This window comes from Hyla sarda, chromosome 4 (genome assembly GCF_029499605.1).
Source record: "Hyla sarda isolate aHylSar1 chromosome 4, aHylSar1.hap1, whole genome shotgun sequence".
In the NCBI taxonomy this organism is placed as follows: domain Eukaryota; kingdom Metazoa; phylum Chordata; class Amphibia; order Anura; family Hylidae; genus Hyla; species Hyla sarda.
The window spans coordinates 354,567,741-354,592,441 of NC_079192.1; the positions used below are offsets into that span (position 1 = coordinate 354,567,741).

The 24,701-nt window shown below is 41.8% G+C and overlaps 1 protein-coding gene across 8 annotated transcripts in view; it reads right to left on the bottom strand.

Moving 5' to 3' along the window:
* SEC24A (SEC24 homolog A, COPII coat complex component) overlaps positions 1–24,701 on the bottom strand; it is a 916,567-nt gene that overhangs the window by 155,633 nt on the left and 736,233 nt on the right. For all 8 annotated transcript variants that reach the window (XM_056516618.1, XM_056516617.1, XM_056516616.1 and 5 more), the window contains 2 exons: positions 21,686–21,796; positions 18,422–18,597 (listed from right to left, as the gene is read on the bottom strand). In XM_056516618.1, the coding sequence (XP_056372593.1) occupies positions 18,422–18,597; positions 21,686–21,796 (287 nt within the window). The remainder of the gene's footprint in view (positions 1–18,421; positions 18,598–21,685; positions 21,797–24,701) is intronic.

A 24,701-nucleotide genomic window follows, 5' to 3' on the forward strand; every position in this document is an offset into this window, starting at 1 on the left:
TTATTATTATAATAACATCAGCAGAGAGCACTGTGCTCGTGATGTCATCAGAGAGCATTCCAAAAAGAAAAGAATTTCCTCTGTAGTTTTCAGCAGCTAATAAATACAGGAAGGATTAAGATTTTTTAATAGAAGTAATGTAAAAATATGTTTAACTTTCCGGAGCCAGTTGATTTAAAAGAAAAAAGGTTTTCACCGGAGTACCCCTTTAAGATTCTTAGCTCTTCTAAAGGTGATGATGGCCCTATACTCTATAAGTGGACCTACCACAGGATCAACTTTGAGTATTGGCCAAAATTGATTAATAATCCAACCTATGCCATCTGCTGCAGCATCAAATGTAGCAATAATTCGAGGTGGGGTGGTAGTGTCATCATCCTTAACCCTGTGTTGTAGGAGATCTATTCTCTCCTTTTGTTGTGCACATTGAAAGGCATTTTTTAGGATCTTATCGGGATATCCCCTTTCCCTAAAGCGTGTTCTTAGCTTATCTGCTTCGATCTTGAAGCTAGTTTCTGAAGATGGAATTGCGTCTCATGCGATAATACTGACCTTTTGGAATGCCTCGTTTCAGTGGCGTAGGATGGTGGCTCTCCCATCTTAACAGGTTGTTCCCTGCAGTGGGCTTTCTGAAGACTCTGGTAGTGAGGCCTTCACTTTCATTACGTTCTAGAGCTACATCAAGGCAGTTCAGGGTGTTTGTTTTTTTTATCTCATAGGAAAACTTCAGGCCAATATCGTTGTTATTGAGGGTCAAGATGAAATCCTTAAAGGACTCTGATGTTCCCGACCAAATAATCGCTATATAGTCAATATAACGTGCCCAAAACATTATTTGATCATGATATTGAGAGTGGTGGTCTCCAAAAACAATGGTCTCCTCCCACCAACCCAGGAGCATGTTGGCATAGGTGGGGGCCACTGGGGACCCCATTGCCGTGCCCCTGAGTTGGTGGTAGATTGTGCTGTTAAAGATGAAGAAATTGTGAGTTAAGATGAATGAGAGTAATGATAGAATAAATTGGTTATGCATTGTCAAATGAACACTCCTGCTTCATAAGTAAAACTCAATGGCGGCCAAGCCTGCAGAATGGGGAATGGAACCATACAAGGCTTCCACGTCAATACCACAGAGCCAGTGATGTTCCTCTAGGATGACACCCTCTAGTTTTGACAAGTAATCAGTTGTGTCTCTAATATAAGATGGTAGGCTAAGAACAAATGGACGCAAGATAGTATCCAAATAGATTCTGATGTTTCGGGTAATATTGTTTATACCTGAAACAATTGGACGACACTTTAAAGGGGACAGCCCTTTGTGTATTTTGGGTAACCCATAAAAAGTAGCTAAGCGAGGATGTGTAGGTAACAAAAAAGAAAACTCCTTGTCATCGATTAATTTACAGGTTTTGGCCTCTATCAAGATATTTTTCAGTTCATTCATATAATTGGTCGTAGGATTTGAACTTAGAACTTTATATGTTGTTGCGTCATTTAGAATTTTTTGACACATCTCAACATAAGCCTCTTGTTTAAGCAGTACCAGGTTCCTGCCTTTGTCTGAAGGCTTGATTATAATACTGTTGTCTTTTCTCAGAAGGTTCAGAGCCTGGGATTCCTGGTAAGACAGGTTATGTCGAGAAATATAAAAAGTAGATATAGATATTCTTCGATATTCTGGCAGACAACATTGACAAACAGGTCAATGCAGCCCTGATCCCCGATCGGTGGATATTTAGTACTTTTCATTTTTAACGATGTAAAGGGGCCTTCCCCTGGATTTCTTTCACTATCTGTAAGAAGAGAATTTAAAGTATTTACCCATTCCAAGTCTGTGGGGGAAATACCAAGTTCTGAGCAGGTGCGTACATCCTGTAATTTAAAAAACTTTTTCCATTTTAACCTGCGACCAAAAAGGTGAATATCTTAGACCCAATCGAAGACATTTGGTGTAGAGGTGGGGACAAATGATAAAGCCTTATTTAAGAGGGATAATTCATGATTAGTCAATGTATGATTAGAGAGAATAATGATCTGGTTATCTGAGGGGAGGACATCTAGGTCCGATTGATTTGTTCCTGAAAACCCCTGTCCAAAAAAGAAGAAGGTTGTGGTATAGTGCCAGATTGGGATTGTGAAGAAGAGGAAGGTCCAAATTGACCTGGTCCAGCATGATTACAATATTGGCATCTTGTCCTTGCCCAAAGGGATATATGGACAAGACCCATAGACAATTTAGGAGACGTATCCTCGAGCATATCGGGGATATCAAAAATAAAAGGGACAGAACCCTTTCAAATCACATTCAACTATGCCATGCCTCCTCACCCTTGGAAACATTTTTTCAAGCGATTGAGACTCTAAAACCTGATGGCAGGGGTGGTGACCTGGACAGAAGGCTTTTACAATTGGAAGCCAGATGGACACACCGGCTCCAAACAGTAGCACCAATGGGTCTAAATGAGTCTTTGTCATATGTCTCATTTTTCTAACCTTTGAGCACTGTATGTAATTTAAAGAGATATATATATATATATATATATATATATATATATATATATACAAAAAAGAAATTAAATCAGTACCATTTTTCCCTTCTCTTCCTCTCTTCATAATACTTTTCTGCTGAGTTTTAGTATAAATCAATATAACTGCCCATATCTATATCTCTATATGTATCAGGGATTTATTTCCCCACTTATCTCCCTTGTATTTTGAAATGTGGTATTTTTTTCATAGTGCAACCCGGATTAGTCATCTTAACTTAGTCATCAGACATAATCATGTTTATCATCAACTGTGCAAAACAATCATGTTCACCATCAAAATTGTGTGAAAAAACAGACTTGGATTTTCAAAGCATGCATAAACAAATTTACAACTATATTACATTTATTATTTATTCTCCATATATCTTTATACTTGTAAAATATTGGTTTCTAATCGTATCTCCGCTGGTGGAACACATTACTTCCGTTATAATGTGTACCTGCGTTCCACTCTTGCGCTCCCCCTTTGCATTTGCGTTCCATAGTACCGGATGTGACGGAATTCCATGCTTCAGTATATCCGCCCTGGACTTGTCACAACCCACGTGACTTGTGTTCCAACTAACCGGAAGTGGTTTAACAATGTGATCCACGATAGTACCAGCCTTCTATATAGCACAACTCCAGAGGATGGTACTCCGCTTTATATGGTCAGGGAAGAGATCCAGGGTTAGAGCAGCCTTACTGTATCAGTCTGTGGAGAGGGGGGGTATGGGAGTCCCAAATATTAGGGCTTACTACCAGGCGGTTCTATTAGATCAATTGAAGAAGTGGTGGTGGCAGGTGGAATCGCCACATTGGGTGGATATTGAAGCATCTCTTCTGTCCTCTCCTTCACTTTTCTATTTCCTATGGACTCTCCGCTTCAACCCTACCTCTTCGCCCTCTTCTCCCTACACTACGATAGCAGCTGCAATCAGACAATGGAGTAGGTCTTCAGTATGCAATAGATTACTCCCCCCTAGAATAAGCCTGGTTCCTGTGGAGGCAATCGGTCTGCACCTTCCAGACATTGACTTTCGACACTGGGTGACTAGAGGTATCAGATTCCTTTCTGACGTAGTCGATGGGGATGGCCTGCTTCCTTTCTCCACGATAGTTGCTAGATATGGGATCCCTAATAAGGACTTTTTTCTATATCTTAGACTGAGACATTTTATGCACTCCCTACGGTGGCCGGTGGTTCCCCTTAAAACGACTTACGAATCCCATTTCCTGGATGGGGGGACGTTTCGGAAAGGCATTACTATCGGATACTCTGAGATAGTGAGATTAGATTGCCCGGAGCGTTACCCCTTTCAGGACAAATGGGAGCGGGACTTGAATATGACATTCTCCTCCGAACAGTGGGAGCTAGCATTTTCTTTACCTAAAAAACACTCTAGATGTGCTTCTCACTTTGAGGCTTCCCGCAAGCTCCTGTATAGATGGTACTACACCCCAGTCAGATTGACTAGAATGTTCCCGTTAGTACAGCCATTGTGTTGGAGATGCAGGGCAGCGGAGGGGTCGCTGTTGCATGTCTGGTGGTCCTGCCCCAAATTGCGACTGTTCTGGGAGCAAGTGAGGAGCCTGCTTGACTCCTTACTCACGGTACCCTTCCTATGGGGTCCGGAGGTGGCCCTGTTGACTCTGGGTGTAGAATTGTTGCTTCCTAAACACATTACGATCTTGTTTCAGGTTCTCACTGTGGCTCGAACGGCGATTGCTAGGTGCTGGAAGTCAACAGACATTCCTGCCCTCCCAGCCATTAAAGCAGAAATACGCAATAACCTCACCCTTGAGGGCCTCATAGCTAAACGATTAGGACTTTCTAAACAACGTATTGATGTGTGGTTTACTTGGATTGAACAGTTGTAGTGCCTTGCATTACGATTTTTGTATTGCTCTCCTGTAACCCTATGGTTTTTTTGTACCTTATTATGTATATTTGCATAACTGCATACACCTTGAAGATTTGACATTGGATGGACCGTATTACTCTCCCTGTTTTCTTATTTGTGTTCCTTGTTGGAAATAATAAAACCAAAATAAAGTTTAAAAAAAAAAAAAAAAACTGTGATCCACGACATCTCGATGCGCACCGTGATTGGTCGTGGCCCAACCACGTGCGCACATTGAACCCGGAACTTGCGCACATCTATGCGCCATACCGGGTCCTTTATAAACGCCGGAGAAATGGCATTCACCAAGCGGTGTCCTGGGACACCTGGGCAGTGGTTATATACACTAAGGCTTTTCTATATGAGGCCTGTACCATTTATTTATTTAGGTTCTCTATCGGAATGGAATGTCTGTATATCCAACCATCTTATTATAGGCTTTTTTGACTATTTTCAGCCTTGAGCTATCTAGTGGTCTCTGTCCCTCTTTTGTATGGGATCTATACCCAGATCAACAACATGCCCCCTAATCTATGGGATTTCAAGGTTAGTGATTTGGTCACTACTTTTTTCATTATGCTACACCTCTACAGTCCCTGTGTAGGTTCCCTATGGTTATAAATATTATTGTTTATTTTAGCCTAGAATTATATATCCTGACTAACACCACCACTATCAGCCCGCTGCTTCTTATCCTCATACCTGCCCTCCATCTTGGATAGGTATGTTTAAATCTTTATGTGGATTCTATCATCTTTTTGTCAGTTTTTTATGGAGAATTTATTAAATTGCAAGGTTGGCATCTTAGACTTTGTTGTCTTTTCACATTGTCTTTTAGGCTTTTGTCGTTTTTGGGTCGCTTATCTGGACCTTGAGTACTGTCAGCTTTTTTGTGTATCTCAAAAAATTGTCTACAGGGGTCACTATACCCACAATTTACCATGATTGGTAAGTCAGTTACCCTCTTACAAGTTATCTTGTAATTTATGTCAGGTATTATTTTATTGGCGCTTAAGACAGCCTACTTTTATTTATCTTTTCCAACAGAGAACAGAGGTTCCTATTGTCAAGAATCCTATCCAATCACAATCCATTTTCTATGGACTGGATGGTGTGATATATGTGTACTTTAATGTTAATTATATGTCATGGCTATTTATGTGACCCTATCTGACTACTAGCTTGACGGTTACTAATTTACGGACGCTTGCACTAACACCACTAATATCTATTTATTGTTATTGTTTTTGCATGTGTTTTGTTGTACTAAAAATTTGTAATTTATATGTATATATGTACTGTGGAGTCCTCTCACTCCCTGATGAGCCCTCATCATGTTGTGGCGAAACGCGTAGGCTAGAGAGGCCTTTTTTTCACATGTACTACTATTCTGAACTCTGTTTCCCTTACCCTATCCACACTTAAAGGGTACCTCTCATCAAATAAACTTTTGATATATTTTAGATTAATGAATGTTGAATAACTTTCCAATAGCATGTTAATGAAAAATATGCTTCTTTCTATTGTATTTTTCCCAGCAGTCCTGTCAGCAAGCATTTCTGACTCATGCTGGAGTCCTAAACACTCAGAGCTGCCAGCCTGCTTTGTTCACAACCAAACAGGCTGTGAACAAAGCAGGCTGGCAGCTCTGAGTGTTCTCCTTTGTGAACAAAGCAGACTGGCAGCTGGTAGTGTTTAGGACTCCAGCATGAGTCTGAAATGCTTGCTGCCAGGACTGGTAGGGAGACCCCTAGTGGTAATTTCTTCAAAGTGGAAAATTAAATAGAAAGAAGCATATTTTTTAATAACATGCAATTGTAAAGTTATTCTACATACATTAATCTATAATATATCAAAAGTTTTTTTGATGAGAGATACCCTTTAATTATAGGAGCTTCCCCTAGATAGGCAGGGCTTCTAGTGTAGCTACTCACCTGTATCCTATTCCCCATCCTAACACATACTTATTGTTTTTGTTTTTATAGCTTAGTAATAAAATTATATTATGTTTTTAGTATTTTGCGCCTAATTGGTGAATATTTGGTCTAAGAGTTTGGTATACAATTGTTTTCACCTAGGGATCGATTTATCTGATTGGCTTTGGGTGCCATCTATCGTAACCTATTGAGTGTAATAAATTCCTAACCCAGAAAATAACAGAGATGGAAGATAGATCTAGAAGAGGAAACTTAAGGCTGTTGGGCTTCCCAGAGGGGGCAGAGGGGAGGGGAAAGACCCTGTGGGCTTCTTACAAAGATGGATAGTTGAGGAAAGTGGAGAGGGGAAGATCTCCCCCGCATTCAGTATTGAAAGAGCACACAGGGTCCCGAGGCGACCACTTCCACCGGGCAGTAATCCCAGAACGTTAATGATAAAGTTATCAAATGAAGGGGACAGGAAGAGGATTCTATGGGCATTGAGAGACAAGAGTCAGGTCATGTACAATAATAACAGGATAATGGCATTCCCTGATTACTCATTTGAGACACACAAAAAAAACTTATGTCCTTTAAAGAAGTAAAAAAAAATAAAAGATTTCACTTCAATGGAATAACATTTTCTCTTACATTTCCAGCCAAGTTACGGATCGCACATGGAGATACGATTATGTTCTTTCAAAAGCCAGAAGTAGTAGTGAATTGGAAGGACAGCCAAGGGTTAAAGGAGTACTCCGGCGCGCACTTTTTTCCTTTTATCCCGTCCGGGCTGCAAAAGAAAACACACTTTCTCTTACCTGCCAACGAGCCCCCGGAGCTCCGGTACACTCCGGTGCAGGTGTTCGGTCCCGGGCTGTATTCTTCTTACTTCCTGTTAGCCCGGCACGTCACACGAGCTTCAGCCTATCACCGGCCGAGGCGGGACATCGCTGCGGCCGATGATAGGCTGAAGGTCCGTGTGACGTGCCGGGCTAACAGGAAGTAAGAAGAATACAGCCGGGGGACCGAACACCTGTACCGGTGTGTACCGGAGCTCCGGGGGCTCGTTGGCAGGTAAGAGAAAGTGTGTTTTCTTTTATTTTGCAGCCCGGACGGGATAAAAGGAAAAAAGTGTGTGCCGGAGTACTCCTTTAAAAATGGAAGAGTAGGATAGGGGGAAGGTAAGAAGTTTAGTAAAAAACTGGAGTGGGGGAGCGACGGGAGGGAACAAGTTATGAAAGGGACTTGTCAGTCATTGGGACAGGTCATATGGGGAAGGGGGGGGGGAAAGGGAGGTCCCATATTCAGGTTATGACAACTAAAGGGTGGTTTTATTGGGGAGTTTTTTTTCCCTCTTGTCTCTTTTCACCCTCCTCCTCAAATGAAGATTGAAGGAATAAGATAGGATATGTACGAGCATACTAGTAGGGAATATAAGAGGGTTAGGGGATAAAAGCTATAAATGATATTATTGAAAAAAAAAAAAAACTTACCGGGTATAATTTGTTTACTTGAAACACACTTGACGAAAGAAACAGCACAACGAATTAAAAAAAATATATAGTGTACACATCCGACATTCTTAAAGTCGTAACGAGATTTTGGCAGGGGAAGAGGGAATGTCCAATATTTATTAAGGGGAATATAAATAAAGTGATGAATGAAAATGCAAATAGATTAAGAATGGGAAAAGACAGAAAGAGCTTCGGTCAAACCCCCCTGAAGAAATTTTGTGACGAAGTAGGACTAATAGATATATGGAGAGCTCGCAATCCGGGGAAAAATATATATTCATGATGGAATAAAACTAGAAAAACTATGTCTCAAATAGACCTGTGTCTTGGTAATGAGCGAGGAATTACAAAGATCAAAAAAATGTATTTCTGTACACGGTGTATTTCTGATCACTCCCCATCGAGTATAAAGATTGATACAGGGATGGATAAAGCAGTAGGGATAGGCAAAATCAATGCATACAGGTTTGAAGTACTAGACAAGGAAGTAATAAAACATCATCTAACTGACTTTTAGATAGAAATTGGGATACTTCTTCTGATTAAATTGAGTGGGAAATGGGGAAAGCTTTCTTAAAGGGCTATCACGCCCCCTCCCGTAGGCTTGCATTGAGGGGCGGAGCGTGACATCACACGGGGGAGGAGGCATGACATCACACGCCGCCGGCCCGGTGGTCGCCTGTAATCAGTCCCGGAGCGAACACGCTCCGGGGACTGATTACAAACTGGGTGCCGCGTGCATGATCCCGAGGGTACCCAGCGGCGGGACTCCCGCGATCAGGCATCTTATCCCCTATCCTTTGGATAGGGGAAAAGACGTGTAAGCACCGGAGAACCCCTTTAAGGGGGGAATTGATGCATGCAATTGAAATAAAGAAAAAATAATTTAATAAAATGTAAAAAAAAACTTACTGGAAATAGTTAAAATGCAAAGGAAGAATTTATAATGGATGGAACAAATGGAAATAAAAGAGATTGGGAAGAAAGTCAAGAAGAGTGAGATTAGAAAAGTAGGAAACTGTTAATTTTAAAGGTCAACAAAGGTTTAAGGATACAGGGAAACCCAATAAAAGATTAATGGCCCCAATTAATAATCAACAAGGGAATAAAACTATTCAAGCTATCAAAAATAAGAAAGGGGAAATAGTGAGTAACATTGAGGATATATTTCAGAAATATGAAAAATATTTTGAACTATTATATAAATCAGAATCTGAATTTAGCCAGGAGTAACTGGAAAATTATTTGGAGGGAATTGAACTGCCCAGACTCCAGGAGGATTAATTAGAGATACTAAATGGTCCATTAACAGTAAACGAGTTATATGATGCCCTAAAAACAATTAGAGGGAACACGTCCCCGGGAGGTGACAGATTTCCCTTTGAAATTTATTGCAGATGTGGGGAGATTCTTATACAGGCGTTGGCAAGAGTTCTAAACAGCTCATTGAAAACTGGAGTATTGCCAAGGTCAATGAGTGAGGCCAAAATCATTTTATTGTTAAAAGCAGATAAAAAAAAAAAAAGGAGGAGGAAATCGAGTCATACAGACCAATATCATTATTGCATACTAATATTAAAATTGTGGCAAAAGCCCTAGCGAATATAATACTGAAGTTTATATCAGGAGTGATAAATGAGGACCAGTGTAGGTTTATACCGGGAAGAGCAACAAAACACAATATCCATAGAGTACTCACGAATATCCAATTGAGTGAGGGGAGGGGATCTCACTCCATGCTGTCTCTGGATGTTAACGTGCTTGACAGGGTGGAGTGGGATTTCCTTTGGGGGGTATTGGGAAAGTATGGACAAGGAGGAGACCTGATTAAAATTAATTAAGCTGATGTATTCAGAAGAGAGGGGGAAGATAACTATAGATGGCAGGAGCTCGAAAGGATTCATGTTATCTAGGGGTACTAGGCAGGATTGTCCCCTCTCTCCCCTGCTTTTTGAAATGGTCATAGAACCATTGGCAGGTAAGATGAGGAACAATGTCTCCATAGTGGGATTTGGAGAGGGAGAGAGAGGGGACAAGATTACAATGTACGCAGATTATATTTTATTATTTCTGGAGGATCCTAATAAGTCCTTGGCAAGGGTGATGGAAACTATAAACAACTATGGTGGATTTTCCGGACTGGCAATTAACTGGGCAAAATCTATAATTATGCTGCTGGGAGAAGAAAGTATAGGGCAGACATATGGGTTAAGGGTAATAAACAAGGGAGAACAATTCAAATATTTAGGGATACATTTTTCAAGTGAGATAGGGAAATACCATCAGATAAACACATTAAAATTAATTAAGGAAATGGAAAAGAAAGCGAATATATGGAACGATTAAAATTTATCAAGGGCAGAAAAGATAATGCTTATTATGTCAGGGTTGATGCCTAAAATCCTGTATGTGTTTGGATCAGCACCGATTTGGTGTGAAACAAAATTACTCAAAATAATTATTCATTGAATTCATTGATATGGGGCAGAATAAGAACAAGAATTAAACTGGAATATCTATGCCAAACGAAGGAGAATGGGGGATTGGATTTTCCGGACATATACAGGTATTTTCTGGCAGGACAAATCTATTTTCTGACTGAATGGAAAAAAAATTAGCGTTTTTTGAATTCCCATTATCCAGTAATTCCCATTATCCAGATCTTTATGGATATTTCCAATTATTGGAATCAGTGAAGTATGAGGAGGGTAAATGGAGGAAAGCTATGATGGTAAAAAATTTGGTTAAGACATGTAAGTTATTCAGGAAAGAAATGTATATAAGGGGAATAATGGATGAGGCATTACTGTTGGAAAACTCAAATATACAAGAGGTAAGTGAGTTAGGAAAATTAAGCTTATTCAGGGTCAAGGAATGCTTAAGGATAAAGGATGTATGGGAGAAGGGTAAATTTAAGAACTGGACAGAATTAAAAGAATTCAATCTAAAGGAGGGTGGATGGTTGAAATATAGGAGTATTAAAGAAGCCTTTCTAGAATTTATAAGCAGAGGAGGAAAAATACACTCAATTATGGACATTTATCAACGGGTTTAGTCAGGTTTTCTTTACTATAATTGTCGCAAAATTGTCGCAACTGCGACTACGAGATTTTTCGTGCGACATTTTGACTGGAAAGCGAGAAAAGCAAGTTTTCCAAAAATTAACTATGTAGTAATAATTTTAAAATGGACTACGGGTAGTCAGGTATTTATTAACTGCGACAGTCGCAACTGCGCAAAAAAAAGTCGCAACAGGGTTAAAAATTGACTAAATTTACTCCAGCTCAAACATGGAACAGGAAATGCTACTACCAAAATAAAAAAGGAAAAATTGCTTACGTGAAAGAAAATTATCAACAGGCTGAAACCAGTTGATAAATAAGTCACACATAAGCAAAAAATAAAGTAAGGAAAAAATTACTAAAAAAAAGAATACATAAGCAAACATTGATAAATGTCCCTCAATATACACTGAGATAGTAGTTAAAATTATGAGAGGAAAAATGTAAAAAAAATCATATTGTGTGTGTAAAAACATGGTTAGATCAATAAAAAATAAATTACCTCATTAAAGTTTTCAACAATGGCAGGTAGGAATTGAGCCAAGCAGAGAAATAAAATGGGATAATGTACGTAAAAACATTAACACAGTATCCCCAAATCTAAACTATAGAATAACGCAATTTAATATAGTGCATAGACTTAACTTCATGCCCTACCTAATGGAAAGGGTATGTGTAAGAAGGGAGAGCCACTGTAATAGATGCAAAATAGTGAAGGCAGGTCAGCTACATATTTTCTGGAGTTGCCCTGAGATAGTTACTAGAGAGAAGTATATATAAAATAAAAGAGATAACCGATGCACGTATGAAGTTCTGTCCCACATTTGCAATACTGGGAGGAGATATAATAACTAGTAAAAAAAAACAAAAAAAAAAACAAGCAGTTTAAGAATGCTGTTTTATGCTCCTTGCTCTATGATGTGAGGGGGCGAGGAGTTCAGAGGACAGGTTGTAAGGAATTGTAAAATGGTAAGTGCACTTATTAGATCTTTAAAAGGTTAAATTATTAAAATATAAGAAATTAATGGTGATCGGAAATATTTATGGGGGGTAAATAAAAGAATAGTGGGGACTAAGTGGTGATCTCTGACCTCCGGACCGCTTACTCTTGAATTTATTAATGGATGTGGGAAAGGAGGGAGGGGGAGGGATAGGGTGGGGGGTCTTTTTATATAATGATATAAATGGGATTTGGAAAAAGTTGATTTGCTTTTTGAAATGTGTATAAAAAGTACAAAAAGTAATATCAATGTTTATAAAAAAAAAAAAAAAAGTTCTTGATCTTTTTGTCCAAAGGATAGGGGATAAGATGCCTGATCGCGGGAGTCCTGCAGCTGGGGACGCCCGTGATCATGCATGTGGCACCCCGTTTGTAATCAGTCCCCTGAGCGTGTTCGCTCCGGGTCTGATTACGGTCGACCTCAGGGCCGGCGGCGTGTGACGTCACGCCTCCGCCCCCGTGTGACGTCACGCTCCGCCCCTCAATGCAAGCCTACGGGAGGGGGCAGAGTAGTAGATTTGGACAGACAAGAGACTGGAGGATCAACTGTAGGTGGCACTGTCCCCTTAAAAAAAGGAAAGGGAAAATGAGCTTGAATCTTCTTGGCTCCTTGAAACAGTTTGTCCGGAAGCTTCCATGCCGTGTCCAACAAGGCGTCAAATTCCGCATGAGAACAAAGCTGAGAGCGGCTAATAGAAACTTCTGGATTAGGATCCCAAGTTCTTGGGTCCTCCAGATGAAAAGTGTCCCTGATTGCTGACACCAATCCGTCCCCCATTTCAGACACTGAAGAGTGGTCCTCATGATCTGAAGTGGATTTCGACCAGTCATCCGCTACCTCCCCTGGAGAGTGGGAACCTGCGGAGGTAGCCTAAGACAGAGGCATGTGAGACCTAGAACGAGGAGACAGAGACCTGGGATGATTACCCGGAGAACGGCCCCTGGAGAGGGGGCACTGGCCAATGAGTAGGGAAGAGGAGCGAGACCTACGGAAAGAGTGTATATCCCGAGAGCACGACTCTGGAGAAGAGCCAGAGGCCATTACCTTAGAGCGCTTGCGAGCACGTTGGAATAGGGGGTCAGGGGATACTGAACGAGACTCCCTGGGAGAAGAACGCAGAGAAGACCTCTCCAAGGTGGAAGCCACTGATTTGGAGACCCTAGCCAGGGTAAGGGAAGAAACCCACTCTGGGGGAGGAAGGGACGGACCCCACGCATTCCAAGGGAACATCTTGAGATACCGAGACAGACTGCATGGCGCTCTTGGAGGAGCAGGCGGAACAGGTGGGTTCAGTGGAACCACCCGGTATTTTGGTCTTGCAGCCCACACAAGCAGGAGGGGGCCAGGGCCGCGGTCGCCTGCCTTGACATAGCAGCTAGTAAAAGTAGTCAACAAAGATAGAATGGAGCAATCTCACCAAGTTCTGTGTCCCGCAGCAGGAGCTGAGAAACAGGCTGGAGCAGAAAGCAGGCTGTGGGTGCCCTGAGGTTGGAGCTGAGGAGACCAGGAGCAGCTGAAGGAGCAGGAGAGAAGAGAGGAGGAGCTAGCAGTCCTTGCTGACAGGTAAATCAGTGACCCCTGGTGCGAGCGCAAAGTATTAATTTGCCGGCCGCAGAAGTGGGTGGGAGCTCCACCGCGCCAAATGCAGGTGGGGAGACGTTCCAGACACAGCCGCGGTTTATACTTTATACTTTGCCAGTGTGGCTGCCGGGGGGGGGGGGGGTGATTGGTAAGGGGGAGGGATATACTTACCTTGTACACCGCCATACTCGCCTAAGATGTCTTCAGCGAGCTATAGTCACCTGCATCACATCAGGCTGAGACAGCAGGACAGGCAGGGAAGATAGGGGGACCTGGACCCAATGTGCAATCTCAGTCGCTGACCGTTGGAGGGAAGGGGTTAACAATGCATACTCTCTATGCCCCGTGCCCATTAGCCGCAGAAGCGGGAACAGGTAGCGCCATAATCCTGAACCCCCACCTGAAAACAAGAAAAGAAAAAAGAAAAACACAGGCCCTAAGCTAGAAAAAAAATAAGCGAGAAGACCAAGTCTGGAGAGAGCTACAGACCTGTGTCTGCCTCCTACTGATACTAAGCTAAAACTGATAAGCTCAGGGTCAGTAGGCGGGGTATATCCTGCCAGGAGGGGCAGACTTTTCTTAGTATGCCTAGTGTCAGCGCCTCCTAGTGGCAAGAGCATATACCCCCGGTTTCTGTGTCCCCCAATCGTTCCGACCGAGAAAGTAACCTTAACCCCTTAAGGACCAGGCCATTTTACACCTTAAGGACCAGAGCGTTTTTTGCAAATCTGACCACTGTCACTTTAAAAATAAATAACTCTGGAATGCTTTTAGTTATCATTCTGATTCCGAGACTGTTTTTTTGTGACATATTCTACTTTAACTTAGTGGTAACATTTTATGGTAACTTGCATCCTTTCTTGGTGAAAAATCCCCAAATTTGATGAAAAAAATGAAAATTTAGCATTTTTCTAACTTTGAAGCTCTCTGCTTGTAAGGAAAATGGATATTCAAAATATATTTTTGGGGGGTTCACATATACAATAGGTCTACTTTATGTTTGCATCATAAAATTTATGAGTTTTTACTTTTGGAAGACACCAGAGGGCTTCAAAGTTCAGCAGCAATTTTGAAATTTTTCACAAAATTTTCAAACTCACTATTTTTCAGGGAACAGTTCAGTTTTGAAGTGGATTTGAAGGGTCTTCATATTAGAAATACCCCATAAAAGACTCAATTATAAAAACTACACCCCCCAAAGTATTCAAAATGACATTCAGTAAGTGTATTAACCCTTTAGGTGTTTCACAGGAATAGCAGCAAAGTGAAGGAGAAAATTCAAAATCTTCATTTTTTACACTCGCATGTTCTTGTAGACCCAATTTTTGAATTTTTGCAAGGGGTAAAAAGGAGAAAATTTTCACTTGTATTTGAAACCCAATTTCTCTCGAGTAAGCACATACCTCATATGTCTATGTAAAGTGTTCGGCGGGCGCAGTAGAGGGCTCAGAAGGGAAGGAGCGACAAATTATTTTTGGGGGGCATGTCACCTTTAGGAAGCCCCTATGGTGCCAGGACAGCAAAAAAAAAAAAAACACATGGCATACCATTTTGGAAACTAGACCCCTCAGGGAATGTAACAAGGGGTAAAGTGAACCTTAATACCCCACAGGTGATTCACGACTTTTGCATATGTAAAAAAAAAATAATAATTTTTTACCTAAAATGCTTGGTTTCCCAAAAATTTTACATTTTTAAAAAGGGTAATAGCAGAAAAAAGCCCCCAAAATTTGAAGCCCAATTTCTCCCGATACAGAAAACACCCCATATGGGGATGAAAATTGCTCTGCTGGTGCACTACAGGTCTCAGAAGAGAAGGAGTCACATTTGGCTTTTTGAAAGCAAATTTTGCTCTAGGGGCATGCCGCATTTAGGAAGCCCCTATGGTGCCAGGACAGCAAAAAAAAAAAAACACATGGCATACCATTTTGGAAACTAGACCCCTGGGGGAACGTAACAAGAGGTAATGTGAACCTTTATACCCCAAAGGTGTTTCACGATTTTTGTATATGTAAAAAAAAATATTTTTTTTACCTAAAATGCTTGTTTTCCCAAAAATTTTACATTTTTAAAAAGGGTAATAGCAGAAAATACCCCCCAAAATTTGTAACACAATTTCTCCCGAGTACGGCGATACCCCATATGTGACCCTAAACTGTTGCCTTGAAATACGATAGGGCTCCAAAATGAGAGCACCATGCACATTTGAGGGCTAAATTAGGGACTTGCATAGAGGTAGACATAGGGGTATTCTACGCCAGTGATTCCCAAACTGGGTGCCTCCAGCTGTTGTAAAACTCCCAGCATCCCTAGACAGTCAGTGGCTATCTGGCAATATTGGGAGTAGTTGTTTTGCAACAGCTGGAGGCTCCGTTTTGGAAACAGTGGCGTACCAGACGTTTTTCATTTTTATTGGGGAGGGGAGGGGGGCTGTGTAGGGGTATGTGTATATGTAGTGTTTTTTACTTTTTATTTTATTTTGTGTTAGTGTAGTGTTTTTAGGGTACAGTCACACGGGCGGGGGGTTCACAGTAGTTTCTTGCTGGCAGTTTGAGCTGCGGCAGAAAATTTGTAGTTTTGCAACAGCTGGAGGCACACTGGTTGTGAAACACCGAGTTTGGTAACAAACTCAGTGTTTTGCAACCAGTGTGCCTTCAGCTGTTGCAAAAGCTACAACCCCCAGCATGTACGGAAAGTGGAAGGGCATGCTGGGTCTTGTAGTTATGCAACAGCTGGAGGCATACTACTTTGGCTGGGGATGCTGGGGATTGTAGTTATGCAACAGCTGGAGACACACTGGTTTGCTACTTAACTCAGTTTGCCTTCAGCTGTTGCAAAACTAAAACTCTCAGCAGTCACCGACAGCCAACGGGTATGCTGGGAGTTGTAGTTATGCAACCAGCAGATGCACCACTACAACTCCTAGCATGCACTCCTAGCTGATTGTGCAAGATGGGAGTTGTAGTTATGCAACAGCTGAAGGTACACTTTTCCATAGAAAAAATGTGCCTCCAGCTGTTGCAAAACTATAAGTCCCAGCATGCCCATAAGGGAATGCTGGGAGTTTTGGTGGTCTGCCTCCTGCTGTTGCATAACTACAGCTCCCAGCATGCCCTTTTTGCATGCTGGGAGCTGTTGCTAAGCAACAGCAGGAGGCTGTCACTCACCTCCTACTGCTGCTGCTCCACGCCGCCGCGCAGGTCAGTCCCTCGCCGCCGCCGTCGCTCCTGGGGCCCCGATCCCAACAGGGACGCCGGGGATCGGGGTCCCCAGCACCTGGGATCTTCTTCCCGCACCCGCTCACGTCCTCCGGAAGAGGGGCGGAGCGGGTTGCGAGAGTGACACCCGCAGCAGGCGCCCTGATTGGTCGGCCGGGAAACCGGCCGATGAATCAGGACGATCATGAGGTGGCACCAGTGCCACCTCACCCCTGCTGGCTATGGCTGTACGGGGCCGTCTCTGACGGCCCCGATCAGCCAGTAATTCCGGGTCACCGGGTCACTGGAGACCCGATTGACCCGGAATCCGCCGCAGATCGCTGGACTGAATTGTCCAGCTATCTGCGGCCATCGCCGACATGGGGGGTCATCATGACCCCCCTGGGCGATATGCCCCGATGCCTGCTGAACGATTTCTCCGCTCCAGATGGCTGCAGGGGGCCGGTAAAGCACATGACGTTCTCATACGTCATGTGTCCTTAAGGACTCGGAAATTGAGACGTATGAGAACGTCATGTGTCCTTAAGGGGTTAAAACCTCTAATCTAGTGAAAAGTAAACAATCCCCCTTGGTGTAAGAGCGTACTTAGCACTTAAAAGGGAAACTGACAACTGTTTCTCACGCACTAAATCCAATACACAAGGTCATAGTGCTGATGAACCACATTAAAATGATGTACTACTCACCCGGATCCATGGTCAGGTTCTGGAGATAAACTCCTTTTGCGAAATGGAGGTGGGAGACGATGTTCTGTACTTCCCTGCCTCCGTCCTCAATGCTCCCATGTGCCTGGCCACCTTGCACTCACAAAAGGTGAGAACTCTGGGGGAGATTTATCAAAACCTGTCCAGAGGAAAAGTTGCCCAGTTGCCCATAGCAACCAATAAGATCGCTTCTTTCATTTTTCAAGACCTTTTCAAAAATGAAAGAAGTGATCTGATTGGTTGCTATGGGCAACTCAGCAACTTTTCCTCTGGACAGATTTTGATAAATCTCCCCCTCTATGAATGTTTATGAGGTGGCAAGGCATATGAGAGCAGAGAGAGTTAAAGTATGGAAGGTTACAACACCGGCTCCTGCACAAAGGGGGTTAATTAACATATTAGCAGTGGGGGCTAATATAGCATGCATCTCTGGAACCGGACTAAAGAGTAAAACATCATTTTAATCCAGTTCAACTGCACTATAACCCTGTATATTGATTGGGTTTAGTGCCGGTGGACCAGTTGTCAGTTTCTCTTGATAAGAAAAAAGAAAAGGAAGCTTTGAATGGGTTCAGGGATGGGCAGGTAATGTGCTCTATGCAGTGATTTAGCAGATTGCTTTATTTACAGTGGTCAAGGAAAACAGAAAATCCTTTCATACTTTGGTTTTGCTACCTAGTGTCGGTGGTCTATACCTCAATGTGTCTGTGCAGGGGTCAAGTCCTGGGAAAGAAAAGTGCAGGAACTAACCCAAGATTTCCACTCAATGGCTGGTCCTACAGAACTCCTGCTAATGGGAAAGGTGTTCCTGCTGTGTAAAAAGTGCAGGAACTCAGTTCCCATTGGTTCCTGCAGGACTTGAGCCCTGTGTCTGTGTCAGCTTTCATTGGCTAACATGGAATATGGCTCAGTAACAGAAAAATCCTCATCGGGGTATTACATACTAAGTACATTTTCACCAAGTGCTTTGAAATTGCAAACAAAAGAACTAACCTGCTTTAGAAGAGCCAGTACAAACATAGGAAAGAGACGCAATGAATTCGGTGCTAGAAGACCAGGCTGTTGTACAGTTAGCACCGAAGTACGGTAAGCAGATAGGGAATCAATTGCTGCATTAACTAGGGCATCCCGAGCATCACTCAAACTTGATGAAATGGATCGGTCAACCGCTAAAAATAAATAAATATATTTCAAGCGTTTACTTGTGTTAAACCATGAATAAATAGGAATTATTAGGAATATTAGATAATTTCATCTTTTGTTTAGTAATGAAGTGATGGCCCTTTAAGAAAGCGATACTGTCATCTGTAGTGAGGGATCACTATCTTAACAAGAGAAACTTCCTGCTTCTAAGCTTTAAAGGGAATCAAGCATTAGATTTTACCATATATAACACTTGGAAATGCATTATATATGATAAAAATCTTTATCCTCACTATCCCCAGGAATGGTGAGGATATGAAGTTTTTAAGTTATCCCCACCGGCCCAAAAGTAGTCCCCTTGCGGGGAGCTGTACTTACCTAGTCCTGTTGCTACGGCTGTCACTACAGCCATAGCAACAGGACTAGGTAAGTACAGCTCCCCGCCCAGGGGACTACTTTTGCGGGCCCTCCATCATGCTGAGGGGGCGTTACTACGCCCCCACAGCGTGATGGAGGGCCCGTGTCATTGCTCTGCTCCCTAAACAGACAGAGCAGAGACGTAGGCCACCAATCACGCAGAGGGGCATCACTATGGCCGGAGCAACAGCTCCCCACCACGGGGACTACTTTCAGGGGCCGTGGAAGTAACTTACAAACCTTATATCCTCACCATCCCTGAGGGCAAAAACATCTCCTGGGGATGGCGAAGATAAATATTTTACCATATATAATGCATTGCCAAGCATTATATATGGTAAATTCTAGTGCTTGGTTCCCTTTGAGAGTTAGGAACAGCAACGTAAGATGTAGGAATCCTATTTATTATGGAACAGCAATGAGAAGACTGAGCTGGAAGCAGCAGTAACAGATAATTGAAATTCTCTTTTCATTGTGGTCTGTTTCCATTGTAGTGTGGCTGCTGCAGTCTGTGTGGGTTAGAGACTCAGATTAACCACTCAAATGCAACTGTGTCTTCCTCTTGGAAATGTTCAAACAGTGGAATTTTTTAGCAGAATTTCATTAGGATTATGCTGCACTGTGAACACAATGGAATTTCTGCAGCATGTTCCGCTCGCCGGAACATTCAAATTTAAACATTTTCTAACAAATAATAACAATAATATTTTATAATTTTTACAAACATTGTAATTTTTTTTTTTTTTACAAACATTGTATTAGGTATGTACCGATACGGATATCGGGAGCGATACTGGAAATTTGCACGAGTACTTGTACTCGTGCAAATGTCCCTGATACCTAATCTTATAGCTGCCAGCAGGACTCCGGCAGGTATCACGGAGGTGCGGTAAGCCGCCTGGACTCTCCGCATGGATCAACTCCCCTGCTCCCACTCCCAAGCTATGCAGCATGCTCAGCAGCTGCTGAGCGCACGTCATAGCCAGGACCAGCATTAACCTTTCCGATGCCGCGATCAAAGTTGATTGCGGCATCTAAAAGTCCTGAAGTTAACTGCCGGTTAGCTCAGGGATGCTGCTAGGGATCACCGCTATGAAATTGCGGTGTCCCAACCAGCTGAAAGGATGGCCGGAGGTCCCTTACCGTGCTCCATGCCATCCGATCAACGCTTATTTACTGCAGCCAGCCATGGCAGGCAGTAGTAAAGAAGCGTTAATAACACTGATCAACGCTATGCTATGGCATAGCATTGATCAGTGTATGCAATCTACAGAATACATCTAATAGTCCCCTATGAGGACTATAAAATAGTGAAAATGTGTAATGAATAATAAATATAAATGTGAATTAACCCCTTCCCTAATAAAAATTTCAATCACACCTTTTTTTTAAACAAAAAATATATATATTATATATAATTTAATATAAAAAAGCCCTTTCTCTTATAAAAACTAAAAAAAACATACCCCTTTTTTATGTTAAAGGAAAAATAAAAAATAAACTGTCAAGTGACACTGAAAAAAGTATTGGTAATTGGTATCGGCGAGTACTTCAAAAAAAAGTATTGGTACGCTTAATTGGTCTTAAAAAAAATGGTGTCGAGACATCCCTACATTGTATAATGAAGGAGAATGGAGCACTCATGATAACTGCATCTGCAATCTTCAATCGCATAAAAGCATAATCACGGTAGAGGGTGTACATGCAGGGCAGCGGGATGGAATATAGGCAGGGGAGAGACATGCACCATGGCAACAAATGTTTTGCGCTGCCTAGTGCTTTCTCAAAGGCTTGAGAAAGCGTAAGGCGTCGCAAGACATTTGTTGCCTACTTCACTTCTCACTCCTGCTTATATTGTATTCTGCTGCCCTGCATGTACAGCCTCTACCGTAATTATGCTTTTATGTCATGAATAAAAGTTGAAGATTGAAGACACAGTTGTGTTGAGTGCTCTATTCTCCTTCACTATACAATGTTTACTATTAGCTATGTGAAGCCCCACCTAACTACTATCAGAGGGTCACATTTTAATATGGGAATTACCTATTGGAAAAATTGGAAGATTGCAGAGCTAGAGTGTTTTTTTTTTTTGTTTTTTTAGACAGAATCTTTTAACAAAACTGATAAGTAACATTCTGTATGAAGTAAACTTTAGGCTCGTAGGGGTAGGTGAGGAGAACATATGCCAAAATCGCTTTTTTAACAATTTACTGCCCACTGGCATCCACTGGTGAATAAATTTAGCAGATTTGTAATTTATTTTTGTCAAGTGTATGAGTAAACGTGAAAAAATTCTCTAACTGTATCTTATTGACCAGTGACTGAATAAAATGCAAAACAGGAAACTGTGTTTGTTTTCTGGATGCTGGACAGATCAAAGCACAAGGCTTCAATTTGCCATCCGGGTGCCGTATGAAATCAGCTCCTCAGTTAGTAACTACCCCAAAAAAAAAAATCATCTCACCAGATTTTTTACTCTATCACTCAGCTGAAGCGTTTTCTGTAATATAGAGGGATATCTTTGTAATTACTACATATATATATATATATATATATATATATATATATATATTTTTTTTTTTTTTTTAAAGAAAAGTCTTATTCTGTCATGCACTGATTTCTACATGTTATGCACTCCATACATGTTATGTCATGCACTGATTTCTACATGTTAACAAATAGATTTTGTATACCTACCCATACTTGCCAGCAGTCCAATTACTGCTTGCACATCAGCCCCAGCATATACATCTGATAACGCTGAAACAACAGGAAGACACAATGTGTGCACACGTATCCTTCGCTCTCCTGTTGAGATTTAAAAAAAAAAAAAAAATAAACATTGTGAAATTCCTCAAAAGCCATAAGAAAAATATAACTTCACAAAATATAACTGGCATTGGACATACTGGACACTATTCTATGTCCACATCAGCTAGAGCTCCTCTAAACAAAATTCACCAATGGAACGTAACTCCAGGATCAAGCAATAGCCAAACACAGGCACAAGAAAGCAGTACTTATATTATAGTGCCCCATCGGTGCTGATCAGTAGTGAAGTTTTTAATTATTATACATAATTGGTTTAGCAACTGCACAGTCTAAGAGATTACATTAGTGTTCTGTTTGGTCCAGAAGACATATTTTAAGGGGAATGTATCATCTATATTTTTTTTTCCCTGATTAGAGACAGATACTGAAACATGCTCTTTTCTAACCAGTTTCTATTTTCTGATTTTATTTTTTTTTTATTTACTTTTTATGCATTATTATGGGGGCTGCCATCTAGATTGAGCTGTTTTTAACAGCATTTAAAGCGTTAATGTCAGTTGTATTTATTTATTTATTTTAAAGTCAGTTTAGTAATGTGCCCTGAGATCTGTATGCATAATATGCATGTGTTAATATGTTAAATACCTTTTGATCTATGTATTACTGTGATCAGTCTATCTGCATTTCTCTGGGAGGCTGGGGGAGTTTCCCTAGGAGCATAATGAGCTCCTTTACTCTTCCCTCTCCCTTGCACAAACATTTTTAATTTGCAGAGCTTTCTACCAAAAGTGCATGCTCTATGAAACTCCTAATGCAGTCATGTGAAACTATATGGTGAAAGTACAGAAGAAAAACCTGAATTTTGTGCCAAAAAAACCCAATAAAAAAATAAATTTTCACAGCTTTGTGACCAAAGTGCATGCTTTTTATAACCCTAAAGCACTATGTGAAACTTATATGGTGCAAATACACATGAAATAAGTTCATAGAATGACCTAAGAGAAATTATTTAGCATATAAATAATAATGTAGCCCCTTGTATTGCTTGTCAGTGTCTGCAAGCTGTCTGGATCTCACAGGTGTTCAGCTCATACTGTTGAAAGCTAGATTAGACACAGCAGCAGCAGGGAGATAACCACACCTCCCTCCCCCCTTTCTCAGAGCAAAAGGTCATTTTTTTGGAGGGACCAAAAAGGCTTGATTTTAAAGGGGTACTCCAATGAAAAACATTTTTTAACCCCTTAACAACGCAGGACGTAAATGTACGTCCTGGTGAGCCGGTACTTAACGCACCAGGATGTACATTTACGTCCTAAGCATAATCGCGAGCATCGGAGCGATGCCCGGATCATGCGCGGCAGGTCCCGGCTGCTGATCGCAGCTAGGGACCCACCGGTAATGGCTGGACATCCGCGATCCCGCGGATGTCCGCCATTAACCCCCTCAGATGCCGTGATCAATACAGATCACGGCATCTGCAGCATCGCGGTCACTAAAATGGATGATCGGATTGCCTGCAGCGCTGCCATGGCGATCCGATCATCCAGCATGGCAGACGGAGGTCCCCTCACCTGCCTCCGCTGCCTTCCCGGCGTCTTCTGCTCTGTTCTGCCTTCTCAAAGACCAGAGAAGAAGATGACTGATAACACTGATCAGTGCTATGTCCTATACATAGCACTGAACAGTATTAGCAATCGAATGATTGCTATAAATAGTCCCCTATGGGGACTATTAAAGTGTAAAAATAAAAGTAATAAATATATGAAAAACACCCTCCCCAAATAAAAACGTGAATTGTCCCATTTTCCCTATTTCACCCCCAAAAAGTGTACTATCAAAATAAAATGTTGATGATACCGTACGGTGAACAGCGTGAACGTACAAAAAAAAAAGTCCAAAATAGCAGCTTTTTTATAACATTTTATTCCCCAAAAAATTAATAAAAATTTATTAAAAGTTTTATATAAGCAAATATGGTATCTATAAAAAGTACAGATCACGGCACAAAAAATGAGCCCACATACCGCCGCTTATAGGTCTTCAAAATAGGGGGATTATAAACGTACTAATTTGGTTTAAAAGTTTGCGAATTTTTTTAAGCGCAACAGTAATAGAAAAGTATGTTACGATGGGTATCATTTTAATCATATTGACCCAAAGAATAAAGAACACATGTCATTTTTACCGTAAATTGTACGGTGTGAAAACCTTTCAAAATTAACAAAATTTCGGTTTTCTTTATAATTTCCCCACACAAATAGTATTTTTTTGGGTTGCGCCATACATTTTATGGTAAAGTGAGTGATGGCATTACAACGGACAACTGGTCACGCAAAAAACAAGACCTCATACTAGTCTGTGGATGAAAATATAAAAGAGTTATGATTTTTGAAGGTGAGGTGGAAAAAATGAAAACGTAAAATTAAAACCACTTAAGGACCTAGGGGGGGTTATCAGGTACGCCCCGACCCCCCCCCCCACCGTCGGCAATCGGTGCAAATCGCAAGTGAATTCACACTTGCGATTTGCGCCGATTCCGGGTCATACGGGTCTATGGTGACCCGGAATAGGAGGATCGCGGTTGTCTAAGACGATCCCCCTGTAGGCATAGGAGTGAGGTGGCAGGGGTGCCACCCCTCCTATCCCTGCTATTGGTCTGCTATTGATCGTCAGAGACGACGACCAATAGAAGACCGGGGGCGGGGGGGGGGGTTAACTTTCGTTTTCCCCATCCTGCCCACCCACAATAGGCGGGGCAGGACAGGGAACCGAAGGGGACCGGGCGCCGACGTCCACTTACCGATCCGGAGGCTGCGGCGACAGTGGTCAGCGGGGGGCGTGACGTGCATCAGAAAAGGACGGCTCCCGGGATCCTACGGAAGCCGGTAAGTTGATCTGGAGGGCTACAGTCTGAGACTGTGGTCTCTAAACTGTAGCCCTC